This window comes from Lissotriton vulgaris, chromosome 8 (genome assembly GCF_964263255.1).
Source record: "Lissotriton vulgaris chromosome 8, aLisVul1.2, whole genome shotgun sequence".
NCBI classification, from domain to species: domain Eukaryota; kingdom Metazoa; phylum Chordata; class Amphibia; order Caudata; family Salamandridae; genus Lissotriton; species Lissotriton vulgaris.
The window spans coordinates 904,778-920,949 of NC_141696.1; the positions used below are offsets into that span (position 1 = coordinate 904,778).

Below are 16,172 nucleotides of genomic sequence, written 5' to 3' on the forward strand. Positions count from 1 at the left end.
GTTTGAGTGGTCCCATTAAGAAATCATGCAAGTCAGCACCGTCTTTAAGTAAAGTCAAGTGTTGCTTAATTTCAGCCAGTGTGGATTTTTCTAGCCACTCAAGGCATAGTTTCCCTACACTGTATGTTGTAACTATCCCTGGATGTTGTCTCTGGGAGTATCCAGGGTCTGGCCTGGTCATTTTGAACCCCTGTATTTTGTTCAGGAATCTATTTTGACAGTTATTTGTGTCTGTGGGCCAGATCAACCATATTTTCCAATCAGGATTTGTTCTGTTTTGGTGTAAAATGTGGGATACGTCTATCTCCATATCAGTAGTGCTATTAGTATCAGGTATGGGCTTTGGAATAGACGGTTTGTTTAAGTCTTTAATTTTGGCTAGGCCAAGACAGGTTGTCTGTTGAATGGTGTCATTCAAGAATATATTTTGTTCTGGGATCATGCAGGCTCTAAATAATGCTTCTAAACCTTGAACTTGCCAATTTTTGGTACGCCAGATGTTTTTTGTTTCAATGTTATTTTTCCAAAAATCAAAACCAAATGTATTCATTTTTTCATAAAATGTTTCAGAATAAATTATTATTATTTTTTTTTTAAAGACCTTTATTGCACATTACCAATATAACACAGCTTAACCCCTTCAGTGCTAATGACAAGGGTAACTCGTCATGGAGTTTCCATTGATTTCAATGGAAATTACATGGAGATGTTGGGCATGACTTAGCATCCAAGTGGTTAAGGCCTACAACCTCTTGGGCCGGCCGCAATATTAACAGTAGCAAATTATCTTTATAAGGTTGACACAGCCATGTAGCCGTTAGCCCTGGGGTCCGGCGGCAAATGGAGACAAATTGTACATAATGCAAACGATACAGGTATATGATATGACTTAGGTCTACATTTTTAAACCAAACTTTTCAATAAATTAAAGGCACAGTAAACACTTCGATCTTTGAAGGTGACATAACATATGCTCATAATTGTAGTATTGTTAGCATTAGCGGTGCAACCACTGATCCGTCCTTAGCATTACAGCACCCGTTAACAGCATGGCGGGTTTCTAAACAGCAGGATATACAACCACTGATATCTAGATTTCAGGTCCAATTCTTAATCCGAAAGGCAGTCATCCAAGTCCACCCTTGGCGGCTCACATATGTTTCCCCTGAACCTGTTCCACGCCCCCCAGATCTGTCCCCATTTTTTAGGGCATCCCCGATGGACAAACACCGCCCTCTCAGCCACCATTGTTTCATCCATGTCACTGCATCAGTCTCTCAATGCGGATAGTACATTAGAACCCCACAGCTTAGCAATATTGCGTTTCGCAACCATCATTCCCAGCATGACCCAGTCCTGTTGCCGATGGGTTAAATCTACTGCATCCCATATGTTCAACAGACAGCAGCGAGGGTCGGGCATCAGGGAGACAGCCGTAGTTTGGGAAATGGTTCGCATTACTGCCGCCCAGTACCTGGCTAACCGACCACAGTCCCAAATGGTATAATAGAACGTCCCCCTCTCCCCGCATCCACGGAGACAGTACTCGTGGGAAGCTCTCCCTATCTTGTGAAGGACCGTCCTGGTGTAATATGTGCGGTGTAGTATTTTCAACTGAACCAGTTTAAGTCTGGAAGGAATTGCAGATTCACGCGGCAAGGAGAGAGCCTCCTGCCACTCCAAGTCATCAAGGTCACCAATATCTTCCACCCAACTCGAACGTAATTTGGACAACATGTCAGGGAGGTTGTTGACTAGTTTCCGGTATGTGTAGGAGGTCGCTTTGTGGGTCATATGTTCAGTCAGTAACCTGTCCTCTAGAGGGGTGGATTACCGCAGAGTCGTTCCCGTCGGGATGACTGCCTGAAGTGCATGTCTTATTTGCATGCACCTGTAATGTTCCGACTGGGCCAGTTCGTATTTGGTTTGTAGGAAAGTGAAGTCCACCATTTTGTGTTTTTTCCAGAGGTCTCCCACAACGGAAATACCTATGGCGTCCCACTCCTGGAACCCTTTGCTGTTGCCCATGTAACCTAATCTGTATGAGTCTCACAGGGGTGTCATTTGTGTAATAATGTTCGCGCACTGAAGGTGTCTATGTGCCCTATACCAGAGTTAAACCATGTGACCAGTCGGGCCCAGTAGATCGGACGGGACGCTATGACTATAGAGGTTTCTTAACAGCCCCCTGGATTCGATACTCTGCCTGTCCGCCAAGTAGGCGGGTTCCGTCTGTGGGGCGTGTAGCCAGTAATTGATTTGCTTAAGATGGTCAGCCCAGTAGTTCAGTTCAATATTAGGGAGTGCTATACCCCCATCATACCAGTCCATCACCAGTTTACATTGCGCAATTCGTGCCGGCTTCCCGTCCCAAAGCAAAGTAGAAACAGCCGCTGCGATGGCCTTAAAGTAGGAGGGGGGACATGAAATGGTGTATTCTCAAGGAGGTACAGAAAACGGGGTAGCGCCATCATTTTGAACAATGCAGCTTTACCCAGGAGGGTGAGAGGGAGGAAGCGCCACACCTTTAAATCCCTATTGAACCGTTCCAGAGGGGGTTTCAAATTTAGGGCGTAGAATTCGTCCGGGTTCGAAGAGGCGTAAACTCCCAGACACTTAAAAGGGGTGTCAGTGTAACTTAACGGACAGTCCACCGGAAGTGAGGGTGGGCAGCCAGCAAGACTGATTTAGTCCAGTTAATTCTATATCCCGAAACTCTCCCAAACTTCTCGCAGACATTAAGTAGTTCTAGGGTTGACTTTTTAGGGGAGGTGAGATAGAGAAGGATATCGTCCGCGTAGAGAGATATCCGATCCTCCCACGACGGCGACCACCGGATACCTTTGATGGATGGTTCCCACCGGACCCTAATCGCCAACGGCTCAAGGACTAGCGTGAACAGTAAGGGGGACAACAGGCAGCCCTGTCTCGTCCCACGACCGAGAGGGAAATCCCTGGAGATATGACCATTAGCTGCTATCTGGGCCCGAGGTCTGGTATAGAGTAGGCGGACCCACGCGCAGTACTTGGGGCCGAAGCCCATGTGACGAAGCACCGTGAATAGATAAGGCCATTCCACGGTGTCAAACGCCATAGTGGCATCAAGGGAGAGAAGGACCGCCGGCTCCTGTATGTACTCTCGGCGAGCTAACACCGCCTGTAGACGGCGCAGATTATGTGAGGTATTACGATTTGGCATAAAGCCAGACTGATCTGGGTGTACCAGAGTGGCAAGATGAGGGGCCAACCTCTGCGCTAGTAATTTGGCAAGGATCTTTGGTTCCGCATTTAGTAAGGAGATGGGGCGGTAAGAAGTGCACGCCTCCGGTACTTTACCAGGTTTGCGGATCGGGATGATTGTGGCAAGACGTTGATCTTCAGGGAGTTCTCCTACTTCTAGGCTGTCCACGAACATTCTGAGGAGATGAGGGGCTGTTGTCTAGGCTGTTTGCTTGTACAGTTCTACCGGGAGACCGTTGGGTCCCAGAGCCTTGCCAGACGCCAGCGCGTTGGTCGCCCCCCGTACTTCTTCCACGGTAATGTCAGCCTCCAGCAACAACGCCGCCTCAGGTGAGAGACAGGGGATCGTTAGATCCTTAATATAGTCATAAGCTTCTTCCGTCGAATACGTCGCCTGGGGGGCATATATCGCCTCAAAATGGTCAGCCAGCAGTTCTACTATGGCACCGGGGTCAGAGGTCAAACGCCCCTCAGGCAGTGCCAGTTGTGCAATGACCCTGCCCGCTTTTTCTTTTTTAACGAGCCAAGCCAGCATCTTTCCTGCCTCGTCGCCCAACTAGTAAATCCTGTGACGGGAAGCCTGAATTGAGGTCTGAACCATCTCCTTTTGATATGCCATCCATTCAGTGCGGCGCAGTCGGACCGCCTGAGCGGCTCCCCGGGACGGGTGAGACTCCTGTTCAGAGATTGCTATTGTGAGGGCTTCCTCAAGGGCGCTAAGTTCTTGATGCTGTGTTCGCTTATGAGCAACAATGGATGCAATCGCCTGCCCACGCAGGACTGTTTTATATGCTCCCCATAAGGTACTCTGGGAGCCGACTGAGCCTGAGTTCTCCTGAAAGTAGTGTTCAGCAGTATCGGAAAGGGTTTTCCTCAAAGGGGCGCTCTGCAGATAGCTCGCTTGGACAGGAAACACACGGCTTCTACGGAAATGGTGGTGTGTGTATGTGAGTCTTAGGGGGGAGTGGTTGGAGATTCCCCTGGGACAGATGCCTACCGCCTCAACGCCGTGTAGCCCCTCCCCAGATATTAAAATGTAATGAATCCGTGAGAGACAGTTATGTGTCGCTGAATAATAAGTGTATTGTTTGTCGTAAGGATGTTTGTACCGGCAGCAGTCTGTTAGACCCAGGGCACCCAACAGTCCGGGGAGTCGCCTGCCTCCCCGCACCGTCGCGGTATGTGGGTGTCTATCGAGCTCATGATCTACAACGTCATCAAAGTCGCCCACTATGACTAGCGTCGCCATCGGTAGGGACAGTAGAAAGGCCGCAAGGGTGGCGTGCGCTGTGGCCTGCAGGCCAGGAGGGACATATACGGACACAAAGTTGAAAAGTTGGCCCTCCCACTGTACCGTCACAGCTGCGAAGCGGCCCTGATTATCTATGCTAGTCTGTTGACACACCATCGGAAAGCACTTTCGTATTAGTATCCCCGTCCCTCTAGAGCCGGAGGAGAAGTCCGCCTGCGCAATGAATTTGTATCCCCATCTATCCATCGCTTTCGAATGAATGAAAATGTTTTTCAGGCCGTGCCCACAAGATGGGTTTCCTGCAACAGGACTATCGCTGGTTTACAGCGTTTCAGATATTGTAGCACTAGGCCCCGTTTCACCTTATCGCCCAATCCCCTGACATTCCATGTGAGGGCTGTCAAAGTTGGTGTGTGGGAAGGATGCAACGTACGATTCTCAGGTGTATCTATCACGTGTGCCGCCATTTACCAGTATATGTGGCCTCGTACAAGTCAATAAGGAACGAATCTCACGGTGCATTGTCACCAAATAACCTGTCTCCTTCGTGTTGTTGAGGACATGTCGTCTTGTGCCGTGGAATACAATAACTAAAACCAAAACATTCAAACATTCCCTCCCCTCCCCCCTCCCTGCCTCCCTGCTGCACGGGCCGAAAACCACCCGCCTCCCCCAACTTAGCAGAGCGCGTAGTCCCAACCCAACCCATTGTACTTGCTTGCAGGGGGTAAGTAGCTCTGTGACTCCGATAGCAGCTCCATGTGACCTCTTCCGGCTAACACAGAGTGGAGTCCAAGGGTCTCATAGTCAGTGTGCTGAAGTATTGTTGGGCCTTGTCTTCTGGCGTTCACTCCTCCGGATGTTCTCCCTCCTCCAGACCTGATTCAGCGAATAGGTCCTGGCTATGACCTTTCGATGCCTGTTGAGTCGACTGGTTAGCTGTCTTTTGGACGCGTTGACTCTTGCTATTCCGCCTAGGAGCCTCAACACGTCTCCAGCCATCCAGCCATTCCCTCGCCGCCTCCGGGGTGTCGAAGAACCACGCTTTGTGATTATCCACGATTCTCAATCTCACCGGGAACAGCATGGAGTATGGTAATTCTTTGGCCCGCAAGGCTTTTTTGATGGCGGTAAAAGTCTTCCGTCGCCGGGCCACCTCAGCTGTATAGTTCGGGAAGAAAGCGATGGTGGAATTCAGTACCTTGATAGGTGCAGAGATCCTGGCTGTTTGAAGTATGGCATCCCTAATCCCGGAAATGAAAGAGTCTAGCCAGCACTGGCCGCGGCGGTGCCCCCGGTTTCGGTGCCCCCCCTGGGACTCTATGCGCCCTTTCCACCGAGAAGAAATGGGAGAGGCCCTTCGGTTGCAATTTCGTCTTAATTAAGTCCTTCACATACAGATCCATCGTATGTTTGCCCTCCGACTCCGGAATGCCTAAGATTCGGATGTTGTTCCTCGGCGAGCGTCCTTCCTGATCGTCCAGTCGTTCCTCCAGCTTCCTGGTGACCGCTTCCATGCGTTCGGCAGCCAGCTGCAGTTCTGAAGTGTCTTCCACTAACGATTTGGTGACCACTTCCACCTGCGCCACACGCTCCGTCATTTTGTGGAGATCCGCCCTCAGTAGGCCAACATTCGTAGAGATAGAGCCCACTGTCGCTTGGACGCTCGAAAGCATTTTCATCAGATCCTCCAATGTCACTCTTTTGGCGCCATCTCCCTCTGGACTTTTGCCCGTGGACGGGCAACCTTCCGGATGTTGTGTGGCAGCCTTTTCGAAGGCGTACTTCTCCAGTTTCGATTGTGACTCTGCATTCCTGGGTCCCCTTCCCGCCATTGCGTCTGGTTGTTATCTCGCTGTTGTACAAGGTGTATCAGAATAATGGCGTTAGCAGTAGACTAATGGCTCCACCCCCGCTTCCCTGGTAAATCCACAGGCCCCCACACCTCCGGTCGCCAGCCAGCACTTACTGTCCTGTTGCCTGGCAGCACCACTACTCCGTCACTTAGCGCACCCCAGGATACTCTCAGAATCTCTGCGACTTTATGGAGACTCTGCTGGGCATTGGAGCAGTGGACGTGTCATTGAGTTCTGTTGCGTGCCTCCCGTGCGTGGGGTATCACTGGCGTCTTCAGTCCAGGATCAAGCGCGGCAGCGTCGGTCTCGGTAAACCATGCCCGGGCTCTGTCTATACAGCACCTGCACCTGTGCCCCAAACGCATCAATGTATTCACCTCCAGGGGTGGGAGCGGGCGTCGCCTCCGCGCCCCGCCAGCACAACAGGCCAACAGCCCTCCCGGTCCCAGGGCGCGCCTACCTGGACAGGCGCTCCGCCACCGGGGACCGAATTACGCCTTCTCGTGGGCGGTAGCACGCTGGGTGAATTTGCGACCAGAATGGCCCGTTTCCACCCCCACACAGGCCGACCGCCGATGCCGTCCGAAGTCGGACAGCCGCACCTTCCGGTGAAGCCCGCCGTCCACAGGGCACTTCTGGTCGGTCCGCAGCTCAGCGGCAGGACGGTGCTTGGATACACGGCAGGGCCCACCTCGTCTCCTCGGTCTCCCTTCGGCTGTCCTCACTCGATTTCGTCTGGGATAGCGTCGGACAGTGCCATTCAGCTCCCTCACTCCGGCCCAGCGTCAGAAGGTACACTAATGCCGGATGAACAGACGGATTACTGCAGAAAGAGCCGCTTCGGTCTCAGAGCTCACGTACTACGCCGCCATCTCGGTCGGCTCGTAGCCACGCCCCCCCGAATAAATTAATTTAGTGTTAGTCAGCATTGTTTTTACCCCTGTCTTATTTAACAGTTTGAAGTAAAATGTTTCTGCATCACTTGTGTTAAACCCTGAGAAGTATGGGAATTTCTCATAAAATGTTTTCGAGCTGCCTTTAGGTGGAGTTGCACAATGTTCCCATTGATTATAATTAAAAACATTTCTAGGTTGAGCAGATTTATGCAAATAATAGTGTGCAAAGTGGTTGTAGCAGTACATTTGTTCATAATTTGATGAACCCTGTAAGTAATCATGTTTTGTCAATTTTGCTGACATAACTAAATCTGACATCATATCATTAATGCTTTCAAAGTCCCAATCATCAGAGAATGTGGAGGGTTTTACAAAGTCACTTAATGAAACCTTGAACTGATGTGGATATTTCAAGAGCTCGACCGGGCCATAGATTTCGTAATCTGTTTTGTCCCAAGCTACCCCACCGGGTATTGGATTGGCTGTGACATTCACTAATGATAGTTCTCTTTTCTCGATGTGAGATGACTTGTGTGGCTTTAGGACCAAGTTGATGTTCTGGCTTGCTGTGTCCATTGTACTATATTTTCCCTCAAGAATTTTCCCAACCAAAGAACCATGATGAGCCAAAGCAGGAGAAAAAGTACACCTAACACAATCCAAAATTCAATTCATGGAGAAATCAGATAGGTTTCTTTGAGTTGATCAAAGAGTTCAGTTACTTTGTCTTTAAAAGTTTTTGTTACTGGCGTTTCTTCAGGTTCGCTTGGATCTTCAGAGAAGTCGTCAAAGTTGATGAAATAACCAGATGCAGTTCTGTCAATTGTTTTAATTGCTTAGGAATTTTCCTTCACTTTTGGATTTTTTCTTTCATTCGCATAGTCTGAGGCTACATCATTGTAGACAGGTGTTTCTTGACGAGCTGTTGTGATTTGGGTTTCAAGAGGCACAAGTTCCATGGCATTGTTGCATAGTTCTTTTTTATTCACTGTAGGTGTATCGAATGTGATAAGTCTCTCAGTTTGAACCTCTTGGATTGTAGCAAACTTTGGCACTCTGCTACTTCTTGGGAGTCCACTGGGCCTACTACTTATTACTGGCCACATGATTGTGGTTTTACCAGGTCGATGGATACAACTCGGTTCTCCTTTTTACCAGCAAGGGGCGGTAGTGCATCTGATGTTCATCCACTGACAGCTAAGACAGGTACTGCTTTCCTGTAAGAAGGCCCAAATTCCTTCTTCACCGCGATCTTCTCTCTGACCGGATCCCTAATCTTTGGAATCCAGACAGGCCTTGCTGGGACAGGTGGTTTATCTTCAGTGGCTGTTGGCTGCTGTTCTAACTTAACATTGCTCAGGCCTTTTCTTGTTTCAATTAAGTCCTGTAAAATAGCCAAACGATCTTTGATATCAAAGCATTTTTCTTCTACCACTGAAGTCTGACTATCTAAGTCCTGAATATGCATTCTAGTACCGAACAATAGTTCGTACGGACTGAAACCTTTTAGAGAATTTCTTGGCAGATTATTAAGACTACGTTGGACACTTGTTAAATGTTGGACCCACCGAGCACCTGAACCTAATACCCTTGCTGTTATAGATTGCTTTATGTCCCGTTTTGTTCTTTCCACAATCCCATTTCCCTCAGGATGGAAGGGACAAGAGTACCGCAATGCAATGCCCATGCTGGTCATGGCCTCCTTATAAGCTCGAGAGCTAAAAGCAGGACCCTGGTCAGAATGTAGCATGCCAATTGCGTATGTGCCGGTAAAGACTCGCAAATCTTTTTTAACAGTTCTGGCATCAGCCGAGCACTGGTGTCTGCATTTTTAAGTGAATCTAGTCTTAAATATTATGGGGCGCATTATTGCGTATAGACAGCCTTATGCTTTCTAAAAGAAGGGTCCTGGCAATACTCCGGTCGGTTCGCCACTGCGATCTCTGTTGCAGTTTGGACAGCTCATTGCGAATTTGTAATGTTGCAGGCTCATTTCCGGCCACCAGTATTCTGATTGTAATTTTTTCTGAGATTCCTTGATCCCTTTGTGCCTTAGACCTTCACCCATGTGTGCGTCTGCTATTAGTAAGACTCTCCTGTTCGTGTTTGGAATTACTCTATCCCCCACTCCAGGGATTCGAGCAAAAGGAACGGAGTTTGCATCAATTACGTATGTATAATTGAGTGGATAGTTCACGGGTAGTGCTGCACAGTCGCCTTTTGAAGGCGTTTTTACCGCCAGCATCGTGTTCCCGTCTATGTATTTTTCTGAATGCTTTTTTGTGACTACGGAAGCCTGTTTAGTTGCTTCCGCTGTGGCTGTATCAGCCAATGAATTCCCTGCAGCTGTTAAAGATCAATTCAAAATGGTCAGGCGATTTCAGTAGATGTTTCCTAAGTTAAATTTGCCCGGCGTAAAACGCCTCTAATACCATACGAAGTTATTCAATAAAGAGGCAGGCGCTGGAGACAGGAAGACAGGAAACAAGTTTATTCCGTCGGAGTAGAACACATCAGATCAGACAACAAGGTATCGTCTCGAGGTGCTCTCTCAACCTCTCTGAGACCTGGTCTTTTATACACTGGTCTAAGACATGTGAACATTCTTTATTACAGCAAGGACATTGTGAAGTATGAGAACGACATCCCCGGCACCCCCCCCAGTTCCGGCCCATTCCAACACATGACAACAGTAGAGGCCCTTTCCCATCATATGATTGGGAGGGGCCATCACGCAGCTGAGTGTTCTGCCGATTCCTTTGGAATGTGTGCGCCTGATCGAATCTCAGGGGGTGGGGACGTCATGATCAATAGTGATCTCTTTCAGGAGAAGCGAGTGCATGCAGTAGTGGGCAATAAACTGTATCCTCGGGCTAAGGGATTACCAGCGGTTCGTACAGGCAGTCGGGCTCAGAGGAAGGGGTCATCAAAGGAGGGGAATTCATGGGCGGAAAGGAGGTGTTGGTCAGGCGCGGGGTGTGATTCCCTGAGACAGAGTCATGGGGGGGTTTCATGGCTTGTGCATGTGAGCGCGGGGGCAGCCAGGAGGCGCGGGGAAGGCTTGCAAGGTTCAGGGAAGTGTGCTGACGGGCGATTGTGAACAGGGAGACCATGGTACCTAAAATGGCTGTCGTGTATGCTCATACGTGAGTCTGCAAGATGGCGTAGATGATGTTCAGTACACTAACTAAAATTCCACAGTCCTCCCTTTAACATGTCTCGCCAGCTTGTCAGTTCGGATCAATCCCCATGAGACCACGCACCTCTATCTCGTATAGGGGACTCATGTGCTCAGGTTTAAAGTTCAAAGTCTTTGGGCACATACAGTTGGAAATGAGTGCACATAAAGGTGGTAAACATTGAATACCTAAGCAACACCCACATAGTATCATGATTGGTATCAATAAAAACGTGAACAATCTCCACCCCCAGTTCTTCAAAGTGTCCCAGAACCAGCATCCAAGCGACCATCCTTCCTGCTCCTGGTGAACCTCCGAGGACAGTCTGTGGAGGTGTTCGATTGCTTTGTAGACTGAAGGTGAGTTATCTGGCACGTAGGTGCAACAGCTGGAGCCGATGATGCGGCATGCACCTCCGCGGTCGGCCAGAACCACATCTAGAACAAGACGGTTTTGAAGAGCCACCAGGCGGACGGCCTGAAGCTCAGCCGTGTTGTTAGCAAGGATGCCAGCGGTGATATTAATGGTTGTTTCTAATGCCTGAGTCAGGTGTCGGATAGCGTGGCTATTTGCCATTGGTCCCCACAGAGGAACAAGTCCCTTTGCTGCATCCAGGAACTGTGCTCCGGTGGAGTCGGCTTGTTCAACATCTCCGGCACGCTTTTGCCGGTGGTGGTTGGCTGAAGCCACATACGTGGGAGGAAGAATGAAGGCGATGTAGCACGTACCCCTCCAGCCTCTTGGGAGCCAAGTGTAAGCTTTGGTGCCACAAACAAAGTACATATTCGGGGAAGCAACAAAGGTGGGGGGGTCAGCTGAGACCAATGTTTTGGTGATGCGACAAGAACTGTGACCCACCAGCTGCGTTCCTTGTCCTTCGAGGCATACGAGTCCTGTGACATTGATGACAGACAGGGCCACGGTCAGGGTGGCAGCCGTTTGTTTCCGCAGGTGGGAGAAGGTGGGTCTGGCTGGGTTGTGGAGCACTTGCATTTCGACCCTTTCTTTGGCAGGGATGTTCGTAAGGAAGGTTGAACCTGAAATTGCAGGACAAAAGGGCTTTCCTGTCTTGTTCAGCCAGAACCCATAGTAGAAGTGTGACACGGTTTGACCAGAAGTGGCGTTGTCCTTGTGGCTTTCCTGCATGAGGATCAACCAGGCGAGGCAGGAGCCGTGAACTGAGAAAGGAGAAGGGATGAAGGGGATGGAGTGTCCGGTAGCATGTGGGAGCAACCCACAGATCCAGCAGTTCGTGGCATTTGCAGCAAGGTTGTGCTGGTGCAACAGTTGTACGAAGGAATTGTTCCAGAACTCCCTACGCCTTTCTCGGAGCTGAGGTGAAAGGGTGATCAGGTGGTGCTCTTTCATGGTGGTTGGCTGGACAGTGGTTGGCAACATCTGGTGAGCGGGTGTGCTTTCCTCCAAGATCCAGAAGGAAGTCATGAGGAGGAGGCAAAAGAGAAAGACAATGAAGAGAGCGATTGTCTTTGATTTGTGCAAATTGTCAGTCTTTGGGTTCCTGTAGTGGGTATTTCCCGTTGCTTCCGACGTCTTCTTATCTGGCGCTTCCATCATCTTCTTATCTGGCGCTTCCATCATCTTCATCTTCAAGGTGCTCGGTAGTGGGCAGAACCACAGACTTTGTTTAGCTTCTCTCCGGGTAACCCTTGGTTGCTTTGGGTCACCGTTCTGAGATTTTTAACTTAGTCAGTGGCCTACTTAGCCGAAGCTCCCTCCTTTCGACGCAGGAAATACCCTTCTCGGGATGGCACAGTGGGATCAGAGTGTTTTGCAAGTTCAAGTGCCTTGGTATCAGGATAGCAGTTCAGTGATGGTCGGTCTTTGTTCAGGAGCTCTTCTTGGGTGCTGACGTTGTCTGTCGTGGCCAGAGTCGAGGAAACTTTCTTGCAGTGGTGTGCATGCAGCCAGTTCTTTTTCCCCTCCACTCGAAGAGCCGTCCGAGTGGTGATCAGTACTTGCCAGGGGCCCGTCCACCGGGGTTCCAGACTCTTCGCTCGTTGAAAGTTCCGGATTAGGATGTAGTCCCCCGGTTGGATATCGTGACCGGGACCCCTGGAAGCATCGGGGATGGCCTGCTGCACCTGTTGATGAATGACAGACAATGTTTTAGTTAATTTGTACAAATAATCTGACAGCAGGACGTCGGGGACGTCGTGAATGGAGGTCGGTTTGGGGGCAGTCCAGAGGTTCATAGGCCGCCCAAACACAACTTCGTAGGGGGTCAAGTGGTGCTTAGTGGGAGTGGAGCGCATCGATAGTAATGCCAGTGGAAGGGCATCTGGCCACTTAAGTCCTGTGGTGGCCACTATTTTTGACAGTTTCAGTTTCAGTGTAGCGTTGTGTCGTTCAACCAGGCCAGCGGATTGGGGGTGGAAGACTGCGTGGAACCTCTGTTTTACCCCCAACCCCTTCAGGATTAGTTGGATAACTTCAGCTATGAAGTGGGGGCCATTGTCGCTCCATAAAATTCGACAAAGGCCGTAGCGAGGGAAAAATTCTTTCAGTAGTACTTTGGCAGTAGTCATGGCGGTGTTATCACGGGTCGGATAGGCTTCCACCCATTTGCTGAAGGCACATACAATGACCAATACGTACTTCAAGCCTTGGCACCTCTCTAGCTGGATGTAATCCATCTGAAGGACCTCAAAGGGGTGGTCGGGGATCCCAAACCCTCCCCGGGGTACCAAAGTTCCTTTCCCGGGGTTGTGTTGTAAGCAGATAAGGCACAGCTGGACTAGGCGTTTGGCCGAGTCGGGGATCTTGTTGTTGTGCCAAACTTTGGAAATGAGTTCAAGCATGGGGGCAGAGCCTATGTGTGCAGGGGAGTGTGCCATTGTCAGTATGGGGATCAAATATGCATCAGGCAGCAACCATTTGTTCGTGTCTTTTGTCCGCCAGCAGCCTTCATCGTCCCTTAGACCCACCCGCGCCCACTCAGTCAATTTGTGTGGTGTACTGGTCGATTGGATGTCCCTGATTGTTTCCCTAGCGTCGGTCCATTTTTCTGCTTGTGACCTGGTCACATACATGCGTGTCGTTGTCCTATTCTCAGCTGTGGTTCGGGCAGTGGTGTCGGCTAGTGCGTTTCCCTGTCCAACTAAATCTGTCACCTTCTTGTGCGCCTGGCATTTGATCACTGCTAATTGTCTGGGGAGAAGAACTGCTTCAATCAGGGCGGAGACTAAATCTCCGTGAAGGATGGGTGTACCGTGGGACGTCAGGAATCCCCTTTCCCTCCACAGGAGCCCAAAATGATGAACCACCCCAAAGGCGTACTGGCTGTCCGTGTAAATGTTTGCCGTGGTTCCTGCTGCTATGATAATGCTCGTGTGAAGGCAATTAGTTCTGCTGCCTGTGCGGATCGTTGTGTGATGCGAGCGGTTTCAACTACTGTTCGAGCTGTCGTCACCGCATAGGCAGCAGAAGTGGTGCCGTCTGGGAGTTTGATACAAGAGCCATCTACCCATAGTTCTCCATCAGGATCTGTAAGAGCAATGTCTCGGAGGTCAACTCTACTCCTAGTCTGTTCGTCCGTGAGGGTCACACAGTCGTGTATAGGGGGCACATCGGGGTCATTTTCGGGCAAGGGTAACAGTGTAGCAGGGTTCAATGTCGTGCATCTCTTCAGGGTGATGTGGGGTGCAAGTAGAGTCAACTCGTACCCTGTTAGTCGTGCGCTAGTCAGATGTTCAGTCTTAGTCTGGTTCAAAAGGGTGTCAACTGCATGGGGCACTAATACCGTGAGGGAGTTTGAAAGCACCATTCCCTCACTCTGGCGGATAGAGACAGCAGCAGCGGCTACTGCTCGAAGGCAGGCAGGTAGAGCTCTGGCGACTGGATCAAGAGTGGCAGAGAAGTAGGCACAAGGGCGTTGTTTGGCGCCGATGGGCTGAGTTAGAACAGACAATGCGCATCCCTCCCTTTCGTGAGTGAAGAGGGAGAAGGGCTTGGAGTAATCTGGTGTTCCTAGAACGGGTGCCGAGCAAAGGGCATCCCGCAACTCCTTAAAGGATGCTTGGCATTCGGGAGTCCAAGGGAGTGGGAACGGAACATCTTTGGCCAACAGGGAGAGTAGGGGTTTTATAATGAGACTGAAATTTGGTAACCATTGTCGGCAGAAAGAAGTAAGGCCCACTAATGAACGGACTTGCTTCTGTGTTTTTGGAATGGGGGTGTCTAAGATGGTTTGGATTCGGTCGGGCGTAAGTTTCCTCCCTTCTTTGGACAGGAGATGGCCTAGGTATGTTACTTGGGGCTGGCAGAACTGCAGTTTCTTTTTGGAGACTTTGTGGCCATTCTCCGCAAGAAAGTGCAAGAGTTGGATAGTGGCTGTGATTGCAAGTGGAGTGGTGTCGGCCGCCAGAAGGATATCATCGACATATTGGATCAACACCACTCCATCTGGTAGCTGGACGGCGTCCAGCTGTCTTTTGAGGGCCTGGCTGTAGATGCTGGGACTTTCAGTGTAGCCCTGCGGAGCTCTACAAAATCGGTACGAACGGTTTTTTAAAGTGAAGCCGAAGAGATAACGGCTGTCTGGATGGATGGGGATAGAGAAGAATGCATTTTTAAGATCAATAACGGTGAAGGTGGTGGCAGTGGACGGGATGAGAGTCAGAATGGTGGCGATGTCTGAGACTACGGGGTACTGTGGTACCACCACTTTGTTGACTTCTCGCAGGTCGATGATGAAGCGGTACGCTTTCTCATCTCCCTCACCTTGCTTCTTAACAATGGGTAGGATAGGGCTATTGCAGACATTACTAACCACTTCCTCTACCACTCCTGCATCTACCAAGGACTGAATAATCGCTACCAATGCCTTCTCGCCTTCGGGCGATATCCGGTACTGTGGGAGTTTCGGGAGTATTGCATCTGGTCGAACAGTTATGTGTACAGGATCAATCATCATTCGTCCTACATCCGAGTCGTTTCTGGCCCATAGGTACAGGGGTAGGGTTTCGAGCAAGGATAGGTCAGCATCTGTTATGGCGTACATATGTTGTGCGGGGTGGGGTCTGGACATGCTCGGGTTGTCGTACAGGATGACTCGGACTCCATCCGGGGAACACCTAATAGTAGCTCGGAAATGTTTCAGTAAATCAATACCCATAATGGCGTCAGGGGAGTTGGAGGAGAGCAGAAACGTTGTGTCAGTGGGATTGTTTCCTAGGTCAAAGGAGATAGGTACAGACAGGGGATTAGTGGAGGGCGTTCCATCGAAGCCTATCGAGGTAATGTGTGAGCCAGACAAGGGTGCCCTTGGAATCAGTCGTTTTGATAATACACTACGTGTCGCTCCAGTGTCTACCAAAAATGGAGACTTTGTACCCAGGACCTTAGCAGTGACGTAAGGACCTTGCTGGTCAACACAGAGCTCGACTGGATCCCTCCCTTGCCCCTGGCAGTCCTATGCAGAGTCGTGAGCATTGTTGCAGTCGGACTGTTGGCACTGATTCTGTCGGGGGCGGTCAAATGTGTTTGGTCTGTCAGATCGGTCATTGGTGGTGTCGCGGGTCTGCCCTCGTCCCTGCCCTCCAGTTTTGGAGCCATTTGTCATGTCCCTTGTTTCTTTATTTTTAATCATCTCCCGAAGGGAAAGGCATTGAGACTTCCAATGCCCAAATTCTTTGCAAAATGCACACTGGTTCTCATCGAGGTCGGTTCGTGGAGCGCCAGGTGTGGGGTTGCGGTCTCTAGGGGCCGAATTCCTAGGGGCATTCGACTG

General features: G+C 50.0%; 2 protein-coding genes across 2 annotated transcripts in view; one reads left to right on the forward strand and one right to left on the reverse strand.

Moving 5' to 3' along the window:
- The window catches only part of LOC147693184 (NACHT, LRR and PYD domains-containing protein 3-like), a 330,570-nt gene that overhangs the window by 116,425 nt on the left and 197,973 nt on the right, over positions 1–16,172 (forward strand). The window lies entirely within an intron of this gene.
- Positions 10,475–12,028, reverse strand: LOC147693186 (endogenous retrovirus group PABLB member 1 Env polyprotein-like). Its single transcript, XM_086933615.1, has one exon. The coding sequence runs from the start codon at positions 12,026–12,028 to the stop codon at positions 10,475–10,477; it is 1,554 nt and encodes a 517-aa protein (XP_086789741.1).